This window comes from Stegostoma tigrinum, chromosome 13 (assembly GCF_030684315.1).
Source record: "Stegostoma tigrinum isolate sSteTig4 chromosome 13, sSteTig4.hap1, whole genome shotgun sequence".
Lineage (NCBI taxonomy): Eukaryota > Metazoa > Chordata > Chondrichthyes > Orectolobiformes > Stegostomatidae > Stegostoma > Stegostoma tigrinum.
This window is the reverse complement of record NC_081366.1, coordinates 40,821,953-40,846,061: the sequence shown is the minus strand read 5'-3', so window position 1 is coordinate 40,846,061 and position 24,109 is coordinate 40,821,953. Positions and strand designations below refer to the sequence as shown.

The 24,109-nt window shown below is 43.0% G+C and overlaps 1 protein-coding gene across 5 annotated transcripts in view; it reads right to left on the bottom strand.

Moving 5' to 3' along the window:
* ppp3ca (protein phosphatase 3, catalytic subunit, alpha isozyme) overlaps window positions 1-24,109 on the bottom strand; it is a 490,580-nt gene that overhangs the window by 294,494 nt on the left and 171,977 nt on the right. For all 5 annotated transcript variants that reach the window (XM_048543081.2, XM_048543080.2, XM_059650712.1 and 2 more), the window contains one exon: window positions 8,036-8,236. In XM_048543081.2, the coding sequence (XP_048399038.1) occupies window positions 8,036-8,236 (201 nt within the window). The remainder of the gene's footprint in view (window positions 1-8,035; window positions 8,237-24,109) is intronic.

Sequence of the window (24,109 nt, the reverse complement as noted above, 5' to 3'; positions counted from 1 at the left end):
ATGTAGGGGAATCAAAACAGAAGGAGGGAAAGGAGAAGCCAAATTTTTACTGAACATTCAGACAAGGAATCCAACAGTTGGAATGTCATTCTAGGGCAACCCCTAAACAAAATATGAACATTAGATGATGGAGACGATACAAAATTGATCATCACAAGATTGAAAGGCTGGACAGGTCATCTGTCATATATCATATTAATTGTACATTTTATGCAAATAATGAGCCATGGCTAATCATTGCCGAATACGGAGAGCCAAATCTTGTCAGAGGTAACAACAGAAGCATAATTACCACTGTTATAAATAATTCTTCAGTTGAACAACAGTCCAAAATTAATTCTTTAGGAATAAGGAATAGCACATGGAGACTGAACACATGTGTGGGCTGCTGAGGAGCCAAAAAGTTGAGAGCGTGGCAACTGAGACTTTTAAATTCGGCAGAGGCATAGTGTTTTCAAACAAAAATATTGAGAATGTGCTTGATTTCAGATCCACAGCAGTATAAGGCATGCAAAACCGGTAAAATGGATTGCTGCAGGAAACTGAATAAACTGCAACTGCAATTTTTGTCTCAGAATTGTACACGCTGTTCACATGCAATGAAAAATATCTCTTCTGCATGCTCTCGCTGCTGCTCCAGCTATTCTTACAGTACTGTACCAGAGATTACTGGCACCATGTACAACAACAACTTATCTCCACCAGAGGGCACTCCTGCGATTAATACATACATAACTTGAGTTGGTGGTCATAAATCTTAGCACTTCACAGTCACAGGTAGGCAACCAGTTTCTTTGCAGTAACTCAGTGCTCTACAGTTATCGAAGCCATTAGGAGTCAGCTCCAACAGTACAAGTTGAAAGTGCAGGAATTATAAAATGAAATCTAAAACATATCTCAGAAAATCTCCTTAAACATTTACATCACGTTCATTTAAGAACCAAATACATGGAAAAATCTATCTACACTAATCAAATAAATAGATTTGTCATATTGAAGTTACCTGGAGCCTTAGATTCATAACTGGACAGCTAATGGAAAGTCATTTGCTCGGACCGCACTCGGAGAAACTCCTGCTCTGCTGTCACAGCTTTTCCAGAAGTATGGTGGTAATCCTGATTTAAAACACCAGGCGGAATTTTATGCGAAGGTGAGGGCTGCACATCCCAGGTTATAAATAAGTGGTGAGCCAGCCTTCATGTGGTAATACCTCCCAAGCTGTATTTACAACTATCAGGCTATTAACTGGCTCAGAGCAAGTGGTGCTATTAATCAATCATATGGCGAAGTGGAGGGGTTCTCCTGGGAGCGGGCTGGGAGGACCTGGTGAGAGAGATTGGAGAATCTGCATGAGAAAGGCCACGAGATGGCACACAGAAGTAGGTTGCACCATGGGAGACTGACCTCCATCGGGAACAGAAGGTCTGTAAAAGAGGATCTCCACAAACCCACTCATTCCCCGCCCCACCCCCTGCCCAAAACCAAGCCGTCGTTGAGATCACTGGGATTCTCTCTTCTGCCCATCCTCTGCAACGTTTTGCTGAAGGTAACTTCCACTTCGCAAATTGCTCCCAGGGGATGGGTCATAAAATTCAACCCAGTATTTCTACAACACCGCCAATAAAATCATGTTTCAGAATGGAGAGCTCTAACAGAATGCTTAGTCAGCGTTTCCAACTGTAGAAAAATATTAATATCAGTTATTCTTACTCAAACTAAATAAATATGCAACCAAACATTTATTGCTTGTAAATATGTCTCAGTCACAGTGAACAAAAAGAAAAGTCAGTAATTTCCCAATTTTGTTTCTGATGCATGGCTTCACCCATTTGTACACATATTCTAAAACTGAGATCATTCTGCATCACTTTCTGACAATTAAATTAGATGGAAAATGTGAGGGTGAAGCAGAGTTCGGAATATGAGAATTGCTGTTGTTAAAGGGGCTGTGGCACTGCCTTAGAAAGCTGGTAATCAGAATGACAAGGATGGCAGCCAGGTTGAAGAAATGAACAACAGACGTCAGGGTGCTGAACCTGCAAAACATCCTCAGGAAGAAGTAGATCACAAGGGATGGATTGAATAGAAATGGGAACTAGAATCCTATTTACACTTCAACCATGACCATTTAAGCTCAACTGCATGCTAAATTGTTGATAACAACAGCAATATTCCTGGTCATTCCAACAAAATAAATAAACGTATTCAGCAATTGTTAGTACTCTCTTCCCCCAGATTAATGCCATCTGTTTTAACAAAAATTGCACTCCAAAATCTCAACAGACACATGGATAGCGTGTGAATTCACTTAAGTAAGTTATCTAAATATTCCCTGTACTTGCCAAGCAAATATTTAGAAATAAACGTCATTTTTCTTTGCAATTTATAGACTGGTGAATTGGAATCATTAACCAATTTCTCTTCCACCCGTCTCACCCAATCACAGATTTCAGTATCTATTATGTTTATATGCTTGCATGAGTCTGCAATTGCATGCAGATGTCACAAATGATTTCCACGAATGCTCAAGGTTATTGAATTGCGGAAAGAAGTAATTTCGAACTTGCTCAGAGTTGGGAATGATCAGTCGTAGAGCAAGACCCCAAAGATAAATGGACAGGTTTTGTTGTAGATCTTTAACTCATCCACATCATTAGCATCTCACATCCAGGTCCACCCCCACCACAGTAGGCATGAATAACTATGAACCATATTCAAGTCTCAGTTTTCCAAGGGACCCTAGTCAGAGGGGACAAAGTACATGCATTTTCTGAATGTCAGGAGATAAGTAGCATCTCTACAATGCAACCCTCCTGTTATCCATTATCTCACTACTTCAACACTCTCAATACCCCTAGACCACCAGAGGTCTCTAAGTCATTTCTGGAATTCACACTACAGGCTATGAGAGCCACAAGAAATACTGGAAGAAGATACATGCCTTTGAAAGAAGGTAGGGATAGCTGGAGGTCACTGAGGAGGTGAGCAACACCTAGGTGTTGCCAAGCAGTCTTGTGATGATGCATACAATGCCACAAAAGGTTGAGTTACCTCATCGGGGGAGAAAAGGTGAATGGCCTTCTGCATATATGTACCAGGCGACCGCACCCCCCCCCCTCCAACACTCCCCCTTCACCCTGACATTCCCAGTTTTCTCTGCACAGTGTTCCATGGACAAAAAACACCTGTACCTACTCTGCTTTTGTAAGGCACATGTATCCATTACCATCTCAACTGATTTTGGTCAGGCTCGTACTTTTATGATTCATACCTATCTTAGTGCTTACTAATTCCCATCTCAAACATTCATCCTCCACAAATGCTGTCAGTGTCCTCTCAACATGTTCCACTTCTCACAAGTAAATACTTAACCATTATGGAAGGATTACACAGGGGAGATCAGCAGGACGTAGGATTGCAATGTCATTGGAGGTGGAGAGACAAAGGTTTCCCCACTCCCAGGATACAGAATATACTGTCAAACAACCATACAACATATAACACACATTCAGTTGACCTGAATGATGATGATCTGCACAATAATGACTTTGAATCCTTTCACCTTGTCAGTTTTAATTCACGTCTGATTAATCCCTGATACTTCCTTCAAGCATCAGGCAGAAACTGGTTCAGGAGGATGGTGACTATTCTCGGAGGTTCGTACACTGAGCAAGCACTGTCACATGGCTCAAACTCAACCTTTACCTGTTCAGATACACACAACTTGTTGTTAGCTTCATGGGAAGCCCATGTGTTGTCATATGCTAAGTCACACAAGTGAGCAGGAGCTGGGTTTAGACATAGCGACTCCTGGCTCTGTTCTTCTCCACAGAAATGCTGGTCTTCAAAGGTCATTAACAAACAGTGCTATCCAGGAGCAGAAAATCTGTAAGGTTCTCTCTGTATTTCCAGAAATACTATACATAAGCCTTTAATGCTGATGTCCATTCTATGACACCTGAATGAAATATCAGATGCAACAGGCATGTGGACCTCAACAACAGCCTGCATACTCAGTCTAGAAGCTTATTTGTGGATGTAGGAACACTTCACTCTTTGGCATCTCTTGGAAGTACATCAAAAAGTCCAGATCTTACATAAGCATGGAGGTCTGGGTGAACCTGGAAAGGGAAAATGGAGGACAAAATGGAAATGGAAGCACGAATCAAAGTACTCTTTCTCTTGTCTATCAATCCTCACGACTGACATTCAGAGTCCCACATGGTGACTCTTAGCCTGACGGTCAAAACTGCTCTTACGCAGGTATAACTGGGGCAGTCTTTGTCAGAGGAGTCATAAGTTCCAACCTCTAAAGGACATTGGCCTTGCATATTTGAGTGGTCAGAGTAGGGGAACTACAGCCTACCTCTGGTTCTGTGATAACAATATGCTTATGTCGTAAGAAAAGGAATACAGTTCATCCTCATTTTAAATTGTCACCATTTCAAGTTAGTTTGATTTAATGATGTTTTCACAGTCTGGCACATATGAACATATAAATTAGGATTAAATCACATGGGACCTAAAACTTGCTCTGCTATTCAAAACAAGTCTCTAGTATAATTGGTGTAATGTCATCAGGGCTTCGAAAGACTTCAGCTTTCTCTGAATGTCAGGGACAGTAAATTAAATTGGCTGATTTTTGGTATCTCTGATGCCGAGGACGTGAGGAAGAGACCACCCATTCATCACTGCATGCTGTAGATCGTTGTTAATGCTTATGCCTCATGTTTTGCACTTCTGTGCTGGTCCTTTCCACCAGTGAGGGTGGGAATGCAAGTGTCCTCTCTCTGACCACCATTTCCAGCATCAAGGCAGCGGTTACTGTCAATCAGCTGTGCTGGGCAGACCACCTCAACCATATGCCTGACACAGAACTTCTAAGACAAGCTCTCCGTTCTGAACTCTGGCCCAGCAGGTGCCTCTCAGCAGGGCAGAGAAAATGCTTTAATGACATTCTCAAAGGCTCCCCGAAAGCATGCAGCATCCCCACTGACTCATGGCGATTTCCTGCCCAAGCCTGCTCAAACTAGAGAAGTAGTATCTGCAAAAGAGCCAAGCATCTCGAGCACCTCCAATAGGTGCCAATGAAGGCCAAGCTCAAAATGCAGAAGGAGCATACAAACATCGGAGAATCCCATCCACCTGCGTCCTCAAACACTATATGCCCCACCTGTAGCAAGGTCTGTGGATGCAGCATTAAACTATTTTGCAACTTCTGGACTCCAAACTCTGAGGTGGAAGAATGTCATCTTCAGTTTTGAGGAACTGCCTAAGAAAGTGGAATTTGAGCAAACCTGTGGAAGTTCTTCTGGGAGAGGGCACTAATATTGAAGTGACTATCCTGTCACTGAATTTGCAGGAGTTGTAACTCCATTGGTGTTGACATATTGCTTGAGATTTGAGATGTCTGCTGTACATTGTCCACATTTCTGACGCATACAGTCAGGCAGTTAGCATTACTGCCTTGCAAACCATGAACTTAGTGAAGAGTCTGAGGCATCAAACACTCTGTTCCTCAGCTGGTCAAAGGCTGCACTGGTATACAGGAGGTGATCTCGGCCATAATCTTTGCCTCCCTGAGGAATTTCTCATTCTGTCTGTCCTCATCAAAAGCATATCGACCAGCTTGGACAGTAATGGCAAACAGAGTGTCTGTGATCTGAGAGATGCACTTATGTATATTAAACTGGGGAATATAATGGATATCACCATTTGATCCCTATAATTAGCCAGTGGTGAAGACATTTCAGATTGTCTTAATTGAGATAGCTACTGGCTATATATCCCCATCCGGGTCACTTTGAAGGGGCTCACGTTCCAGAAAGCTCCAGATGTCATCGAAAAGGACTAGGTGTCTGAACAACTGGTGTTCACTCACGCCCAGAAAGCTGATCCTCTGCCCATCTCCTCCATGATGTATCACCTGCTGAGAGCTCGGGGTGCGTTTGTCCCCTCTGCTGAGCGAAGGTGAGCACGGCCGCTGCAGCTTTTGAATCCGTTCCTGCTATTGGTCATATTACTGAAAGCTAATCCCAAGCTTGTGAGAATGATGAACAGCTAAGGAGTGTAGATCAACGCAAAGTAAAAAGCCAAGGTAGCAGAAATAAACTCAAGTTTTGGGAAACTCCTCGACAATGTTAAAAGAACAAGTCCTGCGAACAAAAGCATATCGTCTGGGTAAGGAAGTAGCGACCATAGCTTTCCAGTCGACCAATTACTCAGCCTCAATAGTCACCACAGCTCTTTCATTTTGTTGCACTTGATGAGTTATATTTAGTGAGGGAAATCCCTACGTTGCCTGTTAAAGCTAGAAGACATGGTTAAAGCTGGCGCCTGCTGGTGTAGTGTTAGTGAGATGCAAGTTCAGGTCCCACCTCCCTTGGGGCATGTCACAGCATGTCAAAACAGGTTAATTAAAACAAGTACAAGTTAAAGACACTGCCAATATGCTACTGAATATTTAAATCTGATTGGTTGCTTGCATGAGTTTTTCTGCACACTAAGAGAAATGTACTTGCACTGACTCTTCACCCGCTTCCAGGTTAAAACTCCTCAGATTATCATTGTTGCGGTTATTATTACTTTTCTTGGTTCAAACAAGATTAGCCAATCACACCATTACTATACTTACATGAGATTTCACCTCCCTAATCAGGATATCCCGTCTTTCTTTGGCCAAGTTCTATCATTTGAATGAGGTCTTAACCAAGGCCCTGTCTGCCCCTTTATGATCTTATGATACTATTCAAGAAACAACAATGGAGTTCTTCCAAAGCCTTGGCTCACAGTCAATCAATAAATGATAATAAAATAATAGATTTTCAGGTGATCATTTTGCTGAAATCCTTCCTGATGCCAATGTTGTACATTCTTTTGGGTAGGCACGACACAGTTTTTATTTCAATAAATCAACTCAACTACATTGTTATTAGAAATAAATATACACACCATGTTTGAAAATAAAATGAAAACAAACATAAACTGATAAATAAAATGCATGACGTCCAAACGTACAAGTTAGAAGTTGCAGCAGGCCGCTCAAACCACAAGACAGCTCCACCATTCAAGACAATTGGTGATAATCTCCATACTCCGCTTTCCCACCTACTGCTGATAACCTTTCAACCAGTTGCTTATCAAGAGCTTCCTGTAGCAATTATAATGAAGTCAGCCGGCTGGACCTCACATAACAGAGATTCCTAACTGGGGCTATTACTCTGGTCCAATCTGGGATCTCTGGCTGCCAGATAAAAAGGACAGTGGCAGAGATACTGCCACCCTGGTAGCTGACTGGGACTAAGGCAGTACTAAAGTCAAGGACTATCCATTTCACTACCTACCTATGCCTTAAGAATATTAATTTGGTTATTGTTAGGGGGCATGCACATCACTCCCACAAGTGATCTTTGCCAGTATTCAAGATCAGGTCCAAAATTAACTTATGATCAGATGTAAAATGAATAAATAGTTCCAAAGAAATCAAACTCCTTAGCCCCATAATTTGGCCAATAGTTTTTTTCAAAGGCATTTCATTACCTAATCCATATCTCTTGAATGTTACATTTATGCAATTGTATTTTTCTTGCAAACTCTTGTAGTGAGATATCCATCTGCTATATCACAGATGACAGAAACTCCCAAACCTCAAACATGATCGAGCATCGACCCATGCCACGTGAATGGTTTTCTTGAAACCTTTTTCAATTTTTAAGAACAATGTCCACGTTCCAGCTTACATTTTAATTGTCAGGAATTTCCCCCTGTTGCTTCTGCACTACTGCCAAAATATTGCCGGTTGTGCAGCAGAAACCCTATTTACACCAGAACTTTGAGTTTCTGCTCAATTTTCAGCAAACATCCAATGATAGATTGAGAACAGCTCTGAGAAAGTTCTCAAATCTCATGTTGATTTTTGAAGTGGCTTACATTGAGCATGTGCTTAGCATTGTATCTTCAAAGTTCATTTCATATTATATTTACATCTAAAATTTGTTTTATATTTCAAAATGCTAACAAATCTACACAATTCTACCTGTCACAGGAGCTTCTATATCCAGCATTGTTTTCTCTTGGCGGAGAATGGAAGCTCCTTCATTAATAATTCGAAGTGCTACAATTTCTTCTACTCTTCCCTCCTTGGTGAGATGAGCCTTCAAAAGATCAACCCGTGGCTTGCCATCACAGTCAAATACTTCCTTCATGGTCAGTCGATGGCTTAGTGGAAAAGGAACAGCTGCAACATAAAAAGAGAAACTTAGGTGGCAAAAAACAAACAATATTGTGTACTTGCAACTAAACACAAGTTTACATGATACATGGGGTGTATTTTAGGTTGCAAGGTCCCCTTCGTACAAGACTATTCCCCCTGTCCATTTCTCTTTTAGTCAGTAAGGAGAGTCCCATACAGTGCAGAGACCAAGAACATCATGTTTGATATGCACATCATTGATTTCATCCTCCCCTAATTCATCCTTCTGCTACAAATTCTGTACATGGGATCAGATCTTTGCAGCCTAATTTCTGGGAAGCATTTTCTTCTATGACCATTTAAAAATGTCAAGTTTTAAATAAAAGTATGGAATTCTTAAAAGGCAATAGCAGGTAGGCATTACAGGAGCATGGCATTAGTGGATCAGCTGCACATTGGCTTGAGCTAGGGTACAAACTTTTAGAACAGTTTCAGCTTCCTGCTGGCTGCCATTGGCTGGATAACCCTTGCACCATGCAGTTAGATAAGAACACTACAATGTGTGTGTCTATGTTAGGAGTTGATAACGGGACTTCATGGAGTCTTCTATCTGGAGAACGTAAAGCCTGGCTGAAAGATGCCTGATTACCTAAAATCTTCACATTTTACAAAATAATTTAAAAACGGATTTTATATGTTTCTATAATGTATTGCATTTTGATCTACGATCTGCAAGTTTCTACAACTAAACTGAATGCTACCATGTCATTTCATCAGTTTTTATTTGTTTTATATGCACGGTAATGTTAATTCTCAAATGTGAAAGCAGGGTTATAATGGACAACAGCTTTGCAACAACTATTATACAGTATCAAATAAATCATCAAAATGACAATTTAAACGATGTAGTACAATAGCATTATTTAAAATGTACTGACATTGGGGAAGATCAAAAAAATTTTCGGGAAGATTTTGGTTGAGAATCTGCATAGTAACAATTCAGATTTTAACATGAAAAGTAATTCTGGCAATAATTATAAAGACATTGCACTACGGTTTCAATACTAAAGTAAACACATTGATGTGTTTAGTAACCTAAATATGTATATACTGTTTAGGTTTTTGCCCATAAATGAAGTTAATCAACCCTAAAATATCACAGACAGTACAGCAAGGAAACAGGTCATTCAACTGATCTGATCTACATTAATTTATGCTTGACACAAGCTTTTTGCTAGATCTCTTCATCGAACCTCTGTCAGGATAGTCTTCTTTTCTGACATCACATGATAACATCCCGTTAAGTCCACCTGCAGCATTCATCTCAAATGTTTATCGCAGTGGTGAGTTCTACATTCTGAATTCCACATCGAATAAATTCAATCACTAACATATACTCACGGGCCCTTGATTTTGACTCCCGACAAGCAGCAATACCTTGTACACCGAGGTATATTTACTACTTAATTAGTTTTAATTCAACTAAAATTTCCTGTGTTTTCAACAATGGGTAGATTTCAAACTTCTACAGGAAAATCCTCACGTGATTTGACATGAGATGGAATGGAATTTTAGTATTTGTTTTGGCATTTATTTGACTGTATGAAAACAATTATCTAGGCTGAACTAAAATACTCTTCCGATTCTGCTAAAATGCAAGTTTGTAATGTAATGCTCTAATGATTTATTATCCAATTAATGGAATATTCACATACAATGAAATATCATAATATAAGAGGGCACTTTTTTTTTCCTTTTTGGACTATAAACTGAAATAGAAGTTGGACTGCTATATACATCATAGATCATAGAATCCCTAAAGTGTGGTAACAGGCCCTTCGGTCCAACAAGTCCACACTGATCCTCGTAGCATCCCACCCAGGCCTATGCCACTGATCTACACATCCCTGAACACTGTGGGGAATTTAGCATGGCCAATCCACCTAGCCTGCGCATCTCTGGATTGTGGGAGGGCAGTGGAACATCCAGAGGAAACCCACCCAGACACAGGGAGAATGTGCAAACTCCACACAGACAGTTACCTGAGGCTGGAATCAAACCTGGGTCCCTTGTGCTGTGAGGCTGCAGTGCTAACCACTGAGCTTACAGCTGAATTATCAGCAGTGTTTTGCAACTTGGAAAAATCAAGTGTGCACAACTTTAGCTGTGCAATATAATATTGATTTTCAAAGCAGTGAGATTGTGTCATTCTGTCTGAAAATAACAAAGAGTTAGAGGAAGACTTCTTGTTCCTTGTCAATTTTTTTTCCCAAGTGTAATATCCTTGCCAAATCATTTGTTTTCTGTGTGTTGTAATTGTGAATGAGGTTTTGTAGGTTTGAGGCTTCTAGAGGGACATATTTTAAGTTGCATAGTAGTAAACTATTCTCTGCAATTTGTTGGATTTGTAGTTGACAATAAACAGTTACTTTCTGTTTATGACAATACATGGCCCAGCTTTTTGAAAGCCAAGTTATTTGTTTCTGCAGTGTAGACTAAAGCTGATATGCAACCAACTCCTGGTTGTACCAGGGAGCAATTATGTTGATGCACCTGCCACCTTGCTCAAACTCAGTTGGGAACTTCAGCGTTATTGCTTTGCAGTTCGAGCTGCTGATACAGTTAAGATATATTATGTCGAAGAAATTGCACCTGAATATCTGTCAAACCATTGTGTCACATAGCTATACACATAACATTTCAAAATGACTTTCTAATTCAAAATATTCCACAAGTAAACAAGATAACTTCTAATTTTATACATCTCTGCAATTTGTGAAAAATGCTTCTCAAAGGGTTGCATTTGAAATCATTGCTTCACTCAGTTAAATTATTCATTTCGAAAAGAATAAATGCCAGCAGCTTGTTCCATGATTGCATTGTTCAGCTATTTTCACAAAACAGCTTGGAACAAGAACTTAATCTACATATAAATTTAATCCCATACACCCACACATCCCTAATAACCTATTGCCAATCTGAAGTTTCTCAATTTACCTTGAGACTAACTAATTCAGATAAGCTGGAGACTTCTATAACATGATCAATTATCATAACCAAAAACGTTCTTGTCTGCCCAACTGCAAAATTATTTTCGTGTTGTATGCTTTTGCTTTTTTAAACACACACATGTAATTGCTTAATTGGTCTAGATCTTATTTGCACATGTTTCAGACATAGGTAAAGGATCTGCAGAGCCAAATCTTTGAGGTGTCAGATTGAAATCCAGAGGCCAGCACAAGAAATGAGATTGGGTGTGAATTATCCAAAGAGAAAACCCTGTTTCAGCAAGGTAATTTGAAACTATTGCTGAGTTCAAACTAGCTCCAATTTCACTGTCGCAGGGTTTCAACCCAGAAATCATGAATTTACAGAGGAAGCATAAATGCTCTTGAGAAGAAGACAAAGTGTGATAAGTCACATCATTTGAAGGTATTTAAGTCTCTATAACTTTAAAACTGAAAATAAAATGTTGCGGCTGTCATAAGATAACAAGGTATAGAGCTGGGTGAACACAGCAGGCCAAGCAGCATCAGTATGGCAGGAAGGCTGAAACATCAGCTTTCCTGCTCCTCTGATGCTGCTTGGCCTGCTGTGTTCATCCAGCTCTACACCTTGTTATCTCAGATCCTCCAACTTCTGCAGTTCCTACTATCTCCGTTGCAGCTGTCAGTTGGAGATATAAAATAACAGTCACTTTCTGGTCAATTTCCCGCAACACATCCCTCACACCCCGCCCCCGCCACAACCGCCCTAAGAGGATCCCCCTCGTTCTCACACACCACCCTACCAACCTCCGGATACAACGCATCATCCTCCGACACTTCCGCCATTTACAATCCGACCCCACCACCCAAGACATTTTTCCATCCCCACCCCTGTCTGCTTTCCGGAGAGACGACTCTCTCCATGACTCCCTTGTTCGCTCCACACTGCCCTCCAACCCCACCACACCCGGCACCTTCCCCTGCAACCGCAGGAAATGCTACACTTGCCCCCACACCTCCTCCCTCACCCCTATCCCAGGCCCCAAGATGACATTCCACATTAAGCAGAGGTTCACCTGCACATCTGCCAATGTGGTATACTGCATCCACTGTACCCGGTGCGGCTTCCTCTACATTGGGGAAACCAAGCGGAGGCTTGGGGACCGCTTTGCAGAACACCTCCGCTCAGTTCGCAACAAACAACTGCACCTCCCAGTCGCAAACCATTTCCACTCCCCCTCCCATTCTCTAGATGACATGTCCATCATGGGCCTCCTGCACTGCCACAATGATGCCACCCGAAGGTTGCAGGAACAGCAACTCATATTCCGTCTGGGAACCCTGCAGCCATATGGTATCAATGTGGACTTCACCAGTTTCAAAATCTCCCCTTCTCCTACTGCATCCCTAAACCAGCCCAGTTCGTCCCCTCCCCCCACTGCACCACACAACCAGCCCAGCTCTTCCCCCCCACCCACTGCATCCCAAAACCAGTCCAACCTGTCTCTGCCTCCCTAACCGGTTCTTCCTCTCATCCATCCCTTCCTCCCACCCCAAGCCGCACCCCCATCTACCTACTAACCTCATCCCACATCCTTGACCTGTCCGTCTTCCCTGGACTGACCTATCCCCTCCCTACCTCCCCACCTATACTCTCTCCACCTATCTTCTTTACTCTCCATCTTTGGTCCGCCTCCCCCTCTCTCCCTATTTATTCCAGTTCCCTCTCCCCATCCCCCTCTCTGATGAAGGGTCTAGGCCCGAAACGTCAGCTTTTGTGCTCCTGAGATGCTGCTTGGCCTGCTGTGTCCATCCAGCCTCACATTTTATTATCTTGGAATTCTCCAGCATCTGCAGTTCCCATTATCTCAGTCACTTTCTGGATTGCATTTATAGATTACCTGGTTCAATTGCCTGCAGTTTCAATAGAATCCATTGATAACATTACCCAAGCACTGATATTACAGCTGAACCCATTATGAGTGTGTGCCTGAAGTTTGAAAGCTCTAAAACATTTATCGGTAAGAGTCTTCTTCAGTCGTTGGAACATTTCTTTCATCTCCTTATCGGTCCTGGGGTCTGCTAACAGTGGGTACTCAGTTAATGCTTTGGAGATGACATTGGGGGTAAAAGATGTCATGTGGAAATGATGGCAATTATGAAGAGGCTTGGAGGAGTCATGTGGGTCAGCTTACATGGGGGTATAAGACGGAATGGAGTCAGGAGAAGTAAGTGAGAAAACATACTGGGGTATGTCCAAGGGAAGGAGTGAAATCTAGACAGCCCAACAGACATTTATAAATCTAGGACCAATTCTCATAGAATCAAGGTGAGATTTTGGACCAACCTGCCTGGCACTCTCCACCTCTATGCCACGCCTTTCTCCGGAAAGAAAATAACACATGCACATGTTGTTTCCCTGGAGACCAATCTGAAGATTAAAGATTTCCCAACTCAAGCTTTGCTCCTCTTCAAAGCTCTTGGAGCACAGTTTTTTGTCCTCGCGCAACATACAAAGTGACATAATTCCAAGAAGAAATTTGCACTTGTTAACTGACAGCCATTGTTGCATTGCTAGCTCAGCAGTTTTATTTGGAACAGGTTAGAAGGACACAATTCTATTATATTCCACAAATCTACTAAATATTTATTGAAAGAAGCAATCATCGTGCTTCAACTATTCATGTGGCAAGGTGCCCAGTGCTACAACAGTGTACTGCATTTAAAAGTAGTGACATAAAGCAGGTGGCATTTCTGTTTACATGTCAAGAATCATCTCCCATGTTGTTCTAATTAAAATTTAAAGTGCCAGCAGGGGGCACGGAAGCCATCTGCAATCATGTGGTCATGGAAACTTGAACAGAGAAACCAGCTATCAACTAACAGTCCAACATCTATTGTATGGGAGACCATAAAATAACCTTCTGGACAAACAGGAAGCTCTGTGTTATGACCATAAACTCCTGTCCAATTCCTGTGTATATTTTATTCAGTGCAACAGATCATGACCCTCACCAGCTCTTACCCCTGCTCCTCAACCCCCTGTTTCACTCCCCCCGACATCGTTCCCTGCCTTATTATTTTATCCAGCCTACTCACATCCAGGTCCGCTAATATTTGGTACTCGACAGGGGCCTGTCAGACAGTTTGCAATGCCTCCTTGCAAGTCCTTCTCCAGGCCATCAGGTAAAGGCAAGAAATGTTTATACCATTGAAAGTTATCATAAAACCCTACACACGCACGAGCATATCTAGATGGAAATTGCAGAGGAGGTGTGCAACCATTGGGTCCGTTTTAAGAAAGTGAAATCAAAAAATTGTTCTGATCCACGAGCTAAGTGCTGGGGTCGCATCTTTCCAAAGAAACCATCAAGTAACATGCTTTTGCAAATGGACAGTTATGCCAGGCAGGTAAATGCATGATCAGCCTCATGGGATTTGAGGTGGAAGCCAGTATGTGTTGGACCTAAGCGGTGCACAATGACATGCTCTGTTCACATGGTGATTCTTAATGAGTTTCCATTTGCTCTCCATTACAAGTTCTCACTATCCCGTGACCATCCTCATTCATCAAAGGCAATAGTGTAATATACTTAGCAGATTGCCCTTACCCCATCAGAAGATGTCATATGTACATCAAAACATAGTGACCATAAGCACAAGCATAATATCCATTGAGTGTACAAAGGTGTTTTCAAATTTAAATGTTACATGTAAATATTGTACGTTATATTGATTTCATTTTGTCCACATGTCTCTCATTGTCATTTGTTGGGACCCATTTTGTCAGAGAGTAAACTTACCAGCCTGTTTCATGCTTGATATGCACTAAATATTGCCTAGCAAGTTAGGGAGTTAGCTTATTGCCTCTCTGGTCCTTTTCTTTGAATGGAATAGATAGAGCTCTGCTCTAGAGGATAGAAGGTATTCCACTCGGGGTTCTGTCAGAAACACAAAGTTGTAATTTCATTCTGACAGTTCTTTTGTAATACAGAACTGTCAGGGAAATCAACCTATGCCCTCTTTTCATAGTAGGCAGCTGCTAGATTTGGGCATTTAAAGATCGTGAGAACTACTGTAAGGGGTAAGTAGGGTGCCATGGTGGCAGGTACCTAGGGTACCAGATGGGAAGGATGTCAGGTAAGCAGAGTGTCACATACTTATGATACTAAGTAAACAGTACGCCAACTCAGTGCATTGTTAGGTTGGCAGGATGCCAAGTGATGATGGGTAGCTTGGAAATGGATTGGCTGCTACGGTACAAGGTGGCAAGACAGGTAATGCAGTTTTAGAGAGTTCAGAATGAGTGGGAGGAATCAGGTCTAATGCGGTTAGGGTCGGGGGTGTCGGAGGAGGAGTGGGGTAGCAGGTCATCACTTTATTGAATGTTTACATTAATGCTTGGTTTTGCACTTGCCAGACTCTGGAATGTGGCTGAACCAGCAGGCTCATCTGCCCTTCCAACTACACATTGTAAAAGTTATTGTCCGAGATCATTCATAGTAGATATTATTGAACTGTTGTACTCAAAACCCTCTAGTAAAGGTGCAGGATCTGAATTAATGATCATTGTAGGCTGACTGAAGTATGTTCATGCGTAACACAGATGTCCTCAGGCCAATATCTACTCACGAGTATGAGGGCACACTCAGCTTTTTTCTCCTCTTGAGTGGTGGAAGAGGACACAGGTTTAAAGTTGCTTCATCTCTAACCATGTGGCTGCAATTCCAGAGCCCTCTTTCCAGAGCACTCCATTATGAGCTGCCCGAGGGAGGCTTGCAGGGACTGTCCATGCTAGAAGCAGATAAAGGAGCTCCAGTGGTGAGACTCAAATCAGACAGATGCCTCCTTCTTGGGTAAATCCAGTTATACTGGGGTGTCTCTGATATACTTCCACTGCAGCTACCCCACCAAGTTGCTGGGAAGGAGGTGATATTCTTCACGGGAAGTTGAAACACTTTTCTTACTGGGGTCAGGAAGAATGGGAGGGCTACGGGGGGCTCCGCCAGAAAAAACACAGGCCGCCACTGTTCTTGACGGGCCAACCTGTCACGGCTCCAAGTGTTCAGTCTTAACTTTCAACTGGCAGTCTTCTCAGTTCTTACTGGCAGCTCCTGAACCATTCAGTCCTTGCCTCCCCTTCCCGGCTGCTACATTTCCCCTAAAGTGGACAGTAGCTGCCTGATGGCATTCAAATGTGGGTCAAGAGTTACAATCTATGACGGCTCCAACAATGGTTCCCACACAGCAATGTTTACCTGGCCACTCATAATGCTCTAAGGTCTCAATATTTTTCTTTTTAAATGCTCAAATCTGCACAACGTTTTCTCAGCACTTTGTTTACATTCACCTTGATTATAAAACTCAAAATATTTCTGGTCTTTTTAGTATTACTTCCTAACTACAATCACACCTTCAAGAAAGAATCACCTAAACATTTATCATGCCACCCATTCAGTGAGAAGTTGGGTCAGCAGATTTGAATACAGAAGATGCAAAAGAACAGGTTTTCCAGATATTCTGTAGACATTAACAACAGGACAGTTTTTAAAGCATTTACACAGGTTTCCTACAGGAAGGCAGTTTTAAAACAAGCTGGCTGATTGTCAGGTGGGGAAGCCTGAGGTTTAATGATGCCTCTAAACAGAAAGGGACGCGGAGGAACTGCAGTCAAGGTGTGGAAGTCTTGTAGTTGGGGGTAGAAATGACTTGGAATGGGGCAAAGACCATGGCGCCAATGGGAATGGAGGATGTAGGAAGAACAGAGTGTGAGAGTGGGGAGAGACCATTCAAGAGTGGGAGAAAGGACAAAATGATGGCTAAGAGGAAAGTTCACAGGAAAAGGATGATAAGTTGGCAAACGTACTTGGGCGCAGGTGAGTTCGTTCGCCCATGGGATACTCTCTTACTCTTCCTGATATGTTGGGGAGCACAGCCAAGGTACTGACATCACAGATAGAACCTTTCTTATTGCTTTTAACAGCCAAGCTCAAGAAAACTGGGTTGTGCTGTACTAATTAAAAGAAACCTTATTAAAGTAGAGATGTGATGACTCCTTGATGCGTCACGTAATCCGATCCACCTCGATTAACACTTCAAATCAGTTGGTTTGAGATGGATTTGGAGAAAGTTTTAAGATTATTGAAAATATTGAACTTTTATTTTGAACTTCTCCTTTGAAGTAAACTTATCCACTCTTGGGGGGCTCAAATTATTATCAAAGCACTTGAGGCACTAGGTCTCTCTGGCTTTCTACACTCTGAGAGTATTCCCATTGAGCTTAAACTTCCACTCCTATACTTTCCTTGTGGAAAATATTAGCTCACATGCATGCACATTAAATTCATCTGCCACCTGCCTTTGTGTTACTACATGTTTTGCCAAAGATTATTGTGCTCCTTTTCCTGCTTGATATTTCTAGCAGAATCACAAGATGTCTGGAGAGCCCTAATTTGACACTGGGAGCAGCTCACTGCATCTTTCATGCATCTGCTACGTGTTGAAGTAAGTTTCTCATTAGGCAGCAGTAAGTTCCCTACTTTGGAGGCTTATTGCTTACCAAACACATTATTAACTATATATCTCGCTTCATTGATAGGCAACTTCCGACATTACCAGATGACCACTAGACAAGAATTCTCGACACGGAACACAGAGCGTGTACCGGACATCTTCAGCTTCCCACTTCTTTCAAATGGCCTGCACGTTGGACACTGGGCACTATCATCTTAGGACAAGCTCTATGGACACTAGCCACACATACCTACATCCATAGCCATTGACATCTAACATCTACCAACCTCTACAGAACCCTCATGGCATATCTCCAGTCAATGTACAGCATACTTTTGCACTTAAAAGCTGCACAAGGCACCACCATTGCAATGCTGCTGCAAGGGCTACACTGATTGACATGTACCCAGCTTACAAACTGAAACAGACTACAGCTCCAGGCTTTTCAATTGCTTTCAAAGTGCTCACTCTTTTGAACCCGTGTAGATGCACAAACTATCCCTTCCTAGCACTGCCTTTATCTGTTTTGCCCTGTCAGACAGATACCAGGCATACAATGCTGCTGTGCTGTTTTCAGCAGACACTAATCCAGGGAACGTGCCATCATTGTTGGTACAGATGTCAGTCAAATTAAGATAGCCTTTGTTCAGGAGGCTGAGCACAACAAGTCAAGAGCAGCCTCCAATATCAGTCCAAAGACTTGCTTACAGTCACTCAGCTGCTCGGAATGGTCAGAGTCAGGATTCCCTCCATATAAGGGGTGAGGAGTTGAACATCAGGCAACCTACCTGCTGTCTTGTGTCTTTCTGTCCTGTTGCGTGCTCTTTTCCTCCTGGAAAGAGGCCGAGGCACGTATTATGGAAGATGAAAGTGATGGGTAAGCTTTTACTTTTGCAGCAGGTGGGAAGGTGTCCTGACAGAGTGAGTAGACAGCGAGAAGGCAGGCAAGGTTAATGGATTAAGGTTAAGGGATAACGGGAACTGCAGATGCTGGAGAATCTGGTGAAGGGTCTAGGCCCGAAACGTCAGCTTTTGTGCTCCCAAGATGCTGCCTGGCCGGCTGTGTTCATCCAGCTCCACACTTTGTTATCGCGGATTGTCCAGCATCTGCAGTTCCCATTATCTCTCATAACAAAGTGTGGAGCTGGATGAACACAGCAGGCCAAGCAGCATCTTAGGAGCACAAAAGCTGATGTTTCAGGCCTAGACCCTTCATCAGAGAGGGGGATGGGAAGAGGGTTCTGAATTAAATAGTGTGAGAGGGGGAGGTGGATCAAAGATGGATAGAGGAGAAGATAGGTGGAAAGGAGGCAGGCAAGTTAAAGGGGAGGGGATGGAGCCTGTAGCAGTGAGTATAGGTGGGGAGGTAGGGAGGGGATAGGTCAGTCCGGAGAGGATGGACATGTCAAGGGGGCAGGATGAGGTTAATAGGTAGGAAATGGAGGTGCGGTTTGAGGTGGGAGGAGGGGATAGGTGAGAGGAAGAACAGGTTAGGGAGGCGAGGATGAGCTGGGCTGGTTTTGGGATGCAATAGCGGGACGGGAGATTTTACAGCTCGTGAAATCCACATGGGAACCCTGCAGCCCAAAGGTATCAAAGTGGAATATCAGTTGCTGTTCCTGCAACCTTCAGCTAGCATCGTTGTGGCACTGCAGGAGGCTTGTGGACCACTTTGCAGAACACCTCCACTCAGTTCGCAATAAACAACTGCACCTCCCAGTCGCGAACCATTTCCACTCCCCCTCCCATTCCTCAGACGACATGTCTATCCTGGGCCTCCTGCAGTGCCACAATGATGTCACCCGAAGGTTGCAGGAGCAGCAACTCATATTCCACTTGGGAATCCTGCAGCCCAATGGTATCAATGTGGATTTCACAAGCTTCAAAATCTCCCCTTCCCCCACTGCATCCCAAAACCAGCCCAGCTCATCCCCACCTCCCTAACCTGTTCTTCCTCTCACCTCTCCCCTCCTCCCACCTGAAGCCGCACCTCAATTTCCTACCTACTAACCTCATCCCGCCCCTTTTACCTGTCTGTCCTCTCCAGACTGACCTATCCCCTCCCTACCTCCCCACCTATACTCTCCTCTCCACCTATCTTCTTTTCTCTCCATCTTCGGTCCGCCTCCCCCTCTCTCCCTATTTATTTCAGAACCCTCTCCCCATTCCCCTCTCTGATGAAGGGTCTAGGCCCAAAACCGTCAGCTTTTGTGCTCCTAAGATGCTGCTTGGCCTGCTGTGTTCATCCAGCTCCACACTACGTTATAATGGATTTGGGTGTTGCACTGCGTGACAGAGAGTGAGGAAACATGTTCCGGCCAATAGTGAGAGTGGTGGAGGCAACAGTGACCTTCCTACATTGCTGTGCATTCTTCCAGGCAGCTGGGACTGCACTGACCTGGGACCAGGCTGACATGATCTGGTGTTGTGACATCGTCTGTTAGTTCCGAGAAAGAGTGTGAGCAGCACCCCATCGAGCAGCACCTTTAGATCACTGCCTGCAAAAGCAGGGCGAAAATTTTATCTTGTCTGCTATCCAGGTCAAATGTCATGAACCAGGTTGGAATAGCTCTGAACTGAAGATGCACAACAGACTTTTAGAGATGATTTCTCTACTGGAAATGCTTGTCCATTGCAGGATATACCAACAGGGTTAATGACGTGTGTGTGTGTGTGTGTGTGTGTGTGTGTGTGTGTGTGTGTGTGTGTGTGTGTGTGTGTGTGTGTGTGTGTGTGTGCGCGCGCGCGCGCGCGCGCGCGCGAGAGAGAGAGAGAGAGAGAGAGTATGTTTGTGTGTGAGAGGGTGTGTGTGGCTGTGAGAAGGCATGTGTGTACATGGGTATTTGTGTGTGGGAGAGGGTGAGTGTGGGTGTGAGAAGGTGTATGTGGGTATGAGTGAGAGGGAGGGAGAGAAAGAGAGACAAGGGCATTCCTTGCAGCAAATAAAATCCAAAAAAAGCGATGAGAAAGAAAGGTTACTGTCGCTTAGCCAAATAAACACAAGGCTCAGCCCATCCAGTCTGCATTGGCTCTTTGACTATTTTGACTTTGTGCCAATCTCCTGCCTCTCCCTCATAACCTCACGTTGTTTCTATTTAAATGATCATCCAACGCGTTCTTGAATACCTTGATTGAACCTGCCTCGACCACATTTCCAGGCAATACTTTCCAAATCCAGACCACCTGCTGTGTGAAAAAGTTTCTCTCAGCTGATTTTTATTTTGCAATACATACATACAGAACCATACAATTCAGATGGAGATGAACAGGCTCAGAATTTCTGAACACAGCCAGTATGTAGCTATGTTACAACACTGAAGCTATAATTATGAAACAACTCAGACAGGTGATGCTAGTTACTTGAAAGCAACAGATAGCTTGCTACGATCATTGAAAGGCCTATTTAGGCTAATGACAAGGCCAACAGAGTTTTCCAGTCAGCCTGTGCACTCTCGCACAGTCCAGAACCCAACAGCTACCTGAAAGCAGCCTTCCCTGACTGCAGGTTGGATCAATTTGAGGACTCCATTTTCCTTGCAATCACCATATCTAAGTGCCATGACTGTGGCCATAGCTTGTTCTGTGCAAAGACTCACCCAATATTGAAGATTTTTTTTCAGAAGTTTGCATGTGTTATTAAGAGGGCACCTCTAACTTGAAGCATCTCTCTCTTTTGGCAGGACTGGCAGGCTGCAGCTCTTTCAGTGTTGGTCTCCTATTGATATCTGCCCCCACTAGCCATTAATGATCCATTTCTGACACAATACAAGTTTGAAACCTGAATTTGATCCCAGCAGCATCCCACCTCCAAAACAAAAACCCATCACATTTTTTTAACCAGGATTCTGGGACCTTGAATTTATTCACCAGGTCTACCAAGGTTAAAAACCAATGAACTGTAATTTTGTGGGTGAATAATGGTAGACTTGAAATTTCCAAGGTGATTCGCGGCCACAATCGCCTGATTGCAGTGAATTGTATGCTCAATGTGCCAAGGATCCTAAAATTATAGAATCCCTATAATAGAGAAGCAGGCCATTTGGCCCATCGATACCATACTGACCCTCTGCACAGCATCCCACCCACACCCATCTCTAACACCCTATTCCTGTAACCCTGTATTTCCCATGGCTAATCTACCTGGCATATTCCACCCTGGGCACTAACAGCAATTTAGCATGGCCAATCCACCTAACCTGTACATCTTTGGACTGTGGGAGGAAACCAGAGCACCTGGAGGAAACCCACGCAGACACAGGGAGAATGAGTCATCATTGATCTAATTGAACTGGCTGGTCAGAGCCCATGTAAATAAATGGTGACTTGATGACAGGATACTGGCCTCTGAAGTTATTTCAATGGCAACAAAAGTGGGACGTCATTTACCAGCAGGCATTTTGAGTATTTTCTAAAGTCAAATGGCATGTTCAGACAGCTCCATAGCATCCATTGTCCAATGGCTTGTTGGAAAGAGCAGTCCAAAACTGGGGGCAGGCTTTAAGTAACAGCCTATAGCTTCACTCGATACTAAACTGTTCCCATCCCTGTTTGATTATAGGACTACCTCTCATGTAACTATAGGGACAGCTCCAGCAGAGTTGCTGCTGAGAAGAAGATTCCAAACCAGGTTAAAACTGATATTCCTGGATTTGTGAGGAGAGTGAAATGGCATCAAGAATGTCAATGCCAGCCACATGTCTCCTCTCGGTGAGAGAGACAGTTTACTCAGGGAACAAAGTTTGATGTCACAACCATGAAAATGGCCCGGCATGGGTACGAGGCAATGCTGATGTGAGGTCAGGTACATACAAGGTTCTGGTAGGTGATCCAAACATGTGGATCACATGAAATTTGCTACCGCACAAAGGAGGCTGGAGCAAAATGTAACTGGCTCCTCAGAACAGCCAGAAAGGTTGTCATAAACCTTGGGCTTTCCCCTCTTACCAGCATCAAAGAAACCCCAGAGTCGGAGATGGATGCAGCCTCAATACCATTACTGCCTGAAGAAGAGGAAGAAACTCTCCCAAGGTGTTCTGAGTGCAAGAGACAGGCTATGTTCCATTACATTCTGCCCATGTCAGAGTCAAAGGAACCGAGCCTGCAGCAAAAACATCCCAGGAGAAGCTCCAAGAAAAATAAAACAGCTTTACATCCTCAAACCTTGGGTGGAGTTAGAAGGAGTGATGTAGGAAATGGAACCAGGGCCAGGTGGATCTCAGTGACCGTGAGATCCTTGATTGGGGTTGTTAGCCTAAGCCAATCAGGGAGATTGGTTGACAGATATAAACAGGAGATTCAGAGAGTCTCCACATTCTCGGGACGAACTCTCAACTAGCTGGTTACGGCCCAAATGCTATGCACATGTAAATAAAGGGTGACTTGGTGACAGGATACTAGCCTCTGTGCACTTAGATCAGTCTCCTTTTGTGGCTTGGTGTAACTTGTGCTTTGTTTTATAATGTGCTGCTGTGAAGGACCAGGGAACTTGCTAAAAAATTATTTGGTGCAACAGACACTCGAGAGTGAAAGCAGTTCAATAAGTATTACTTATCCACAATTAGGGTACATGTCATTTACATTCTACTGCTACAGGATCCATTTTATTTCTTTACCTTTTTGATTTAAAGAGTGGGCAACTAGGGCCATACCAGGATCCATACTGGTTAATTTTGGTAACTTGCTGTCAAAAGATAAGATGGAATGTATCATGACAAAATAGTGCATGGGCATATCTTTTGGACCATACTGATGATACTGGTTTTTGCACCAATCCTAATGATGGATGTCATACGGGCTGTGCAGGTAGCAATATTTGAGGCTGCTCACTCCCAAAGAATGGAGGAAAGTCTGGCAATGCTATGGAATTAAAACTCTCAGACATCACTTTCAATATTTATGGGCTCTTGTGCAAAATTGATTGACAGATGTGGTTATTGCTTCAAAGTTAACTCCCTGGCTGTGAAGTGCTCGGAGATATCCTGAGGACAGAAGGCAGGACCACAATATGATTGTTTTCCCTTTCAAACAGAATGGAAGATTCAATGAGAATACTAAGACAAGTATTTTAAACTTAAATAATGACAATCATGTGGATGTGAAAACAGAGGTGGCTGAACTGAACTAATGTACTAAGTGCTAGCACAGTCAATAAAGAAAAATGGATACATTTAAGGGGATACTTCAAAATACTGAGAATAAAAATATCCATAAGAAAGAGGAAAATTCTAAGTGGAGGACACATGATCGGCAATTAACTGAAGAAATTATGAAAAGCACCAAACTTAAGGAAGAAACAAAAGAGGTGCACAAAAGGTGAGGAGCTGATCAGATGACTGGCCAGAATGCAAAGAATGGCAGAAAGTGATTGAAGTATTAATTTACTTAAAAAAAATTCAAGTATGAGAGGATATTAATTAAA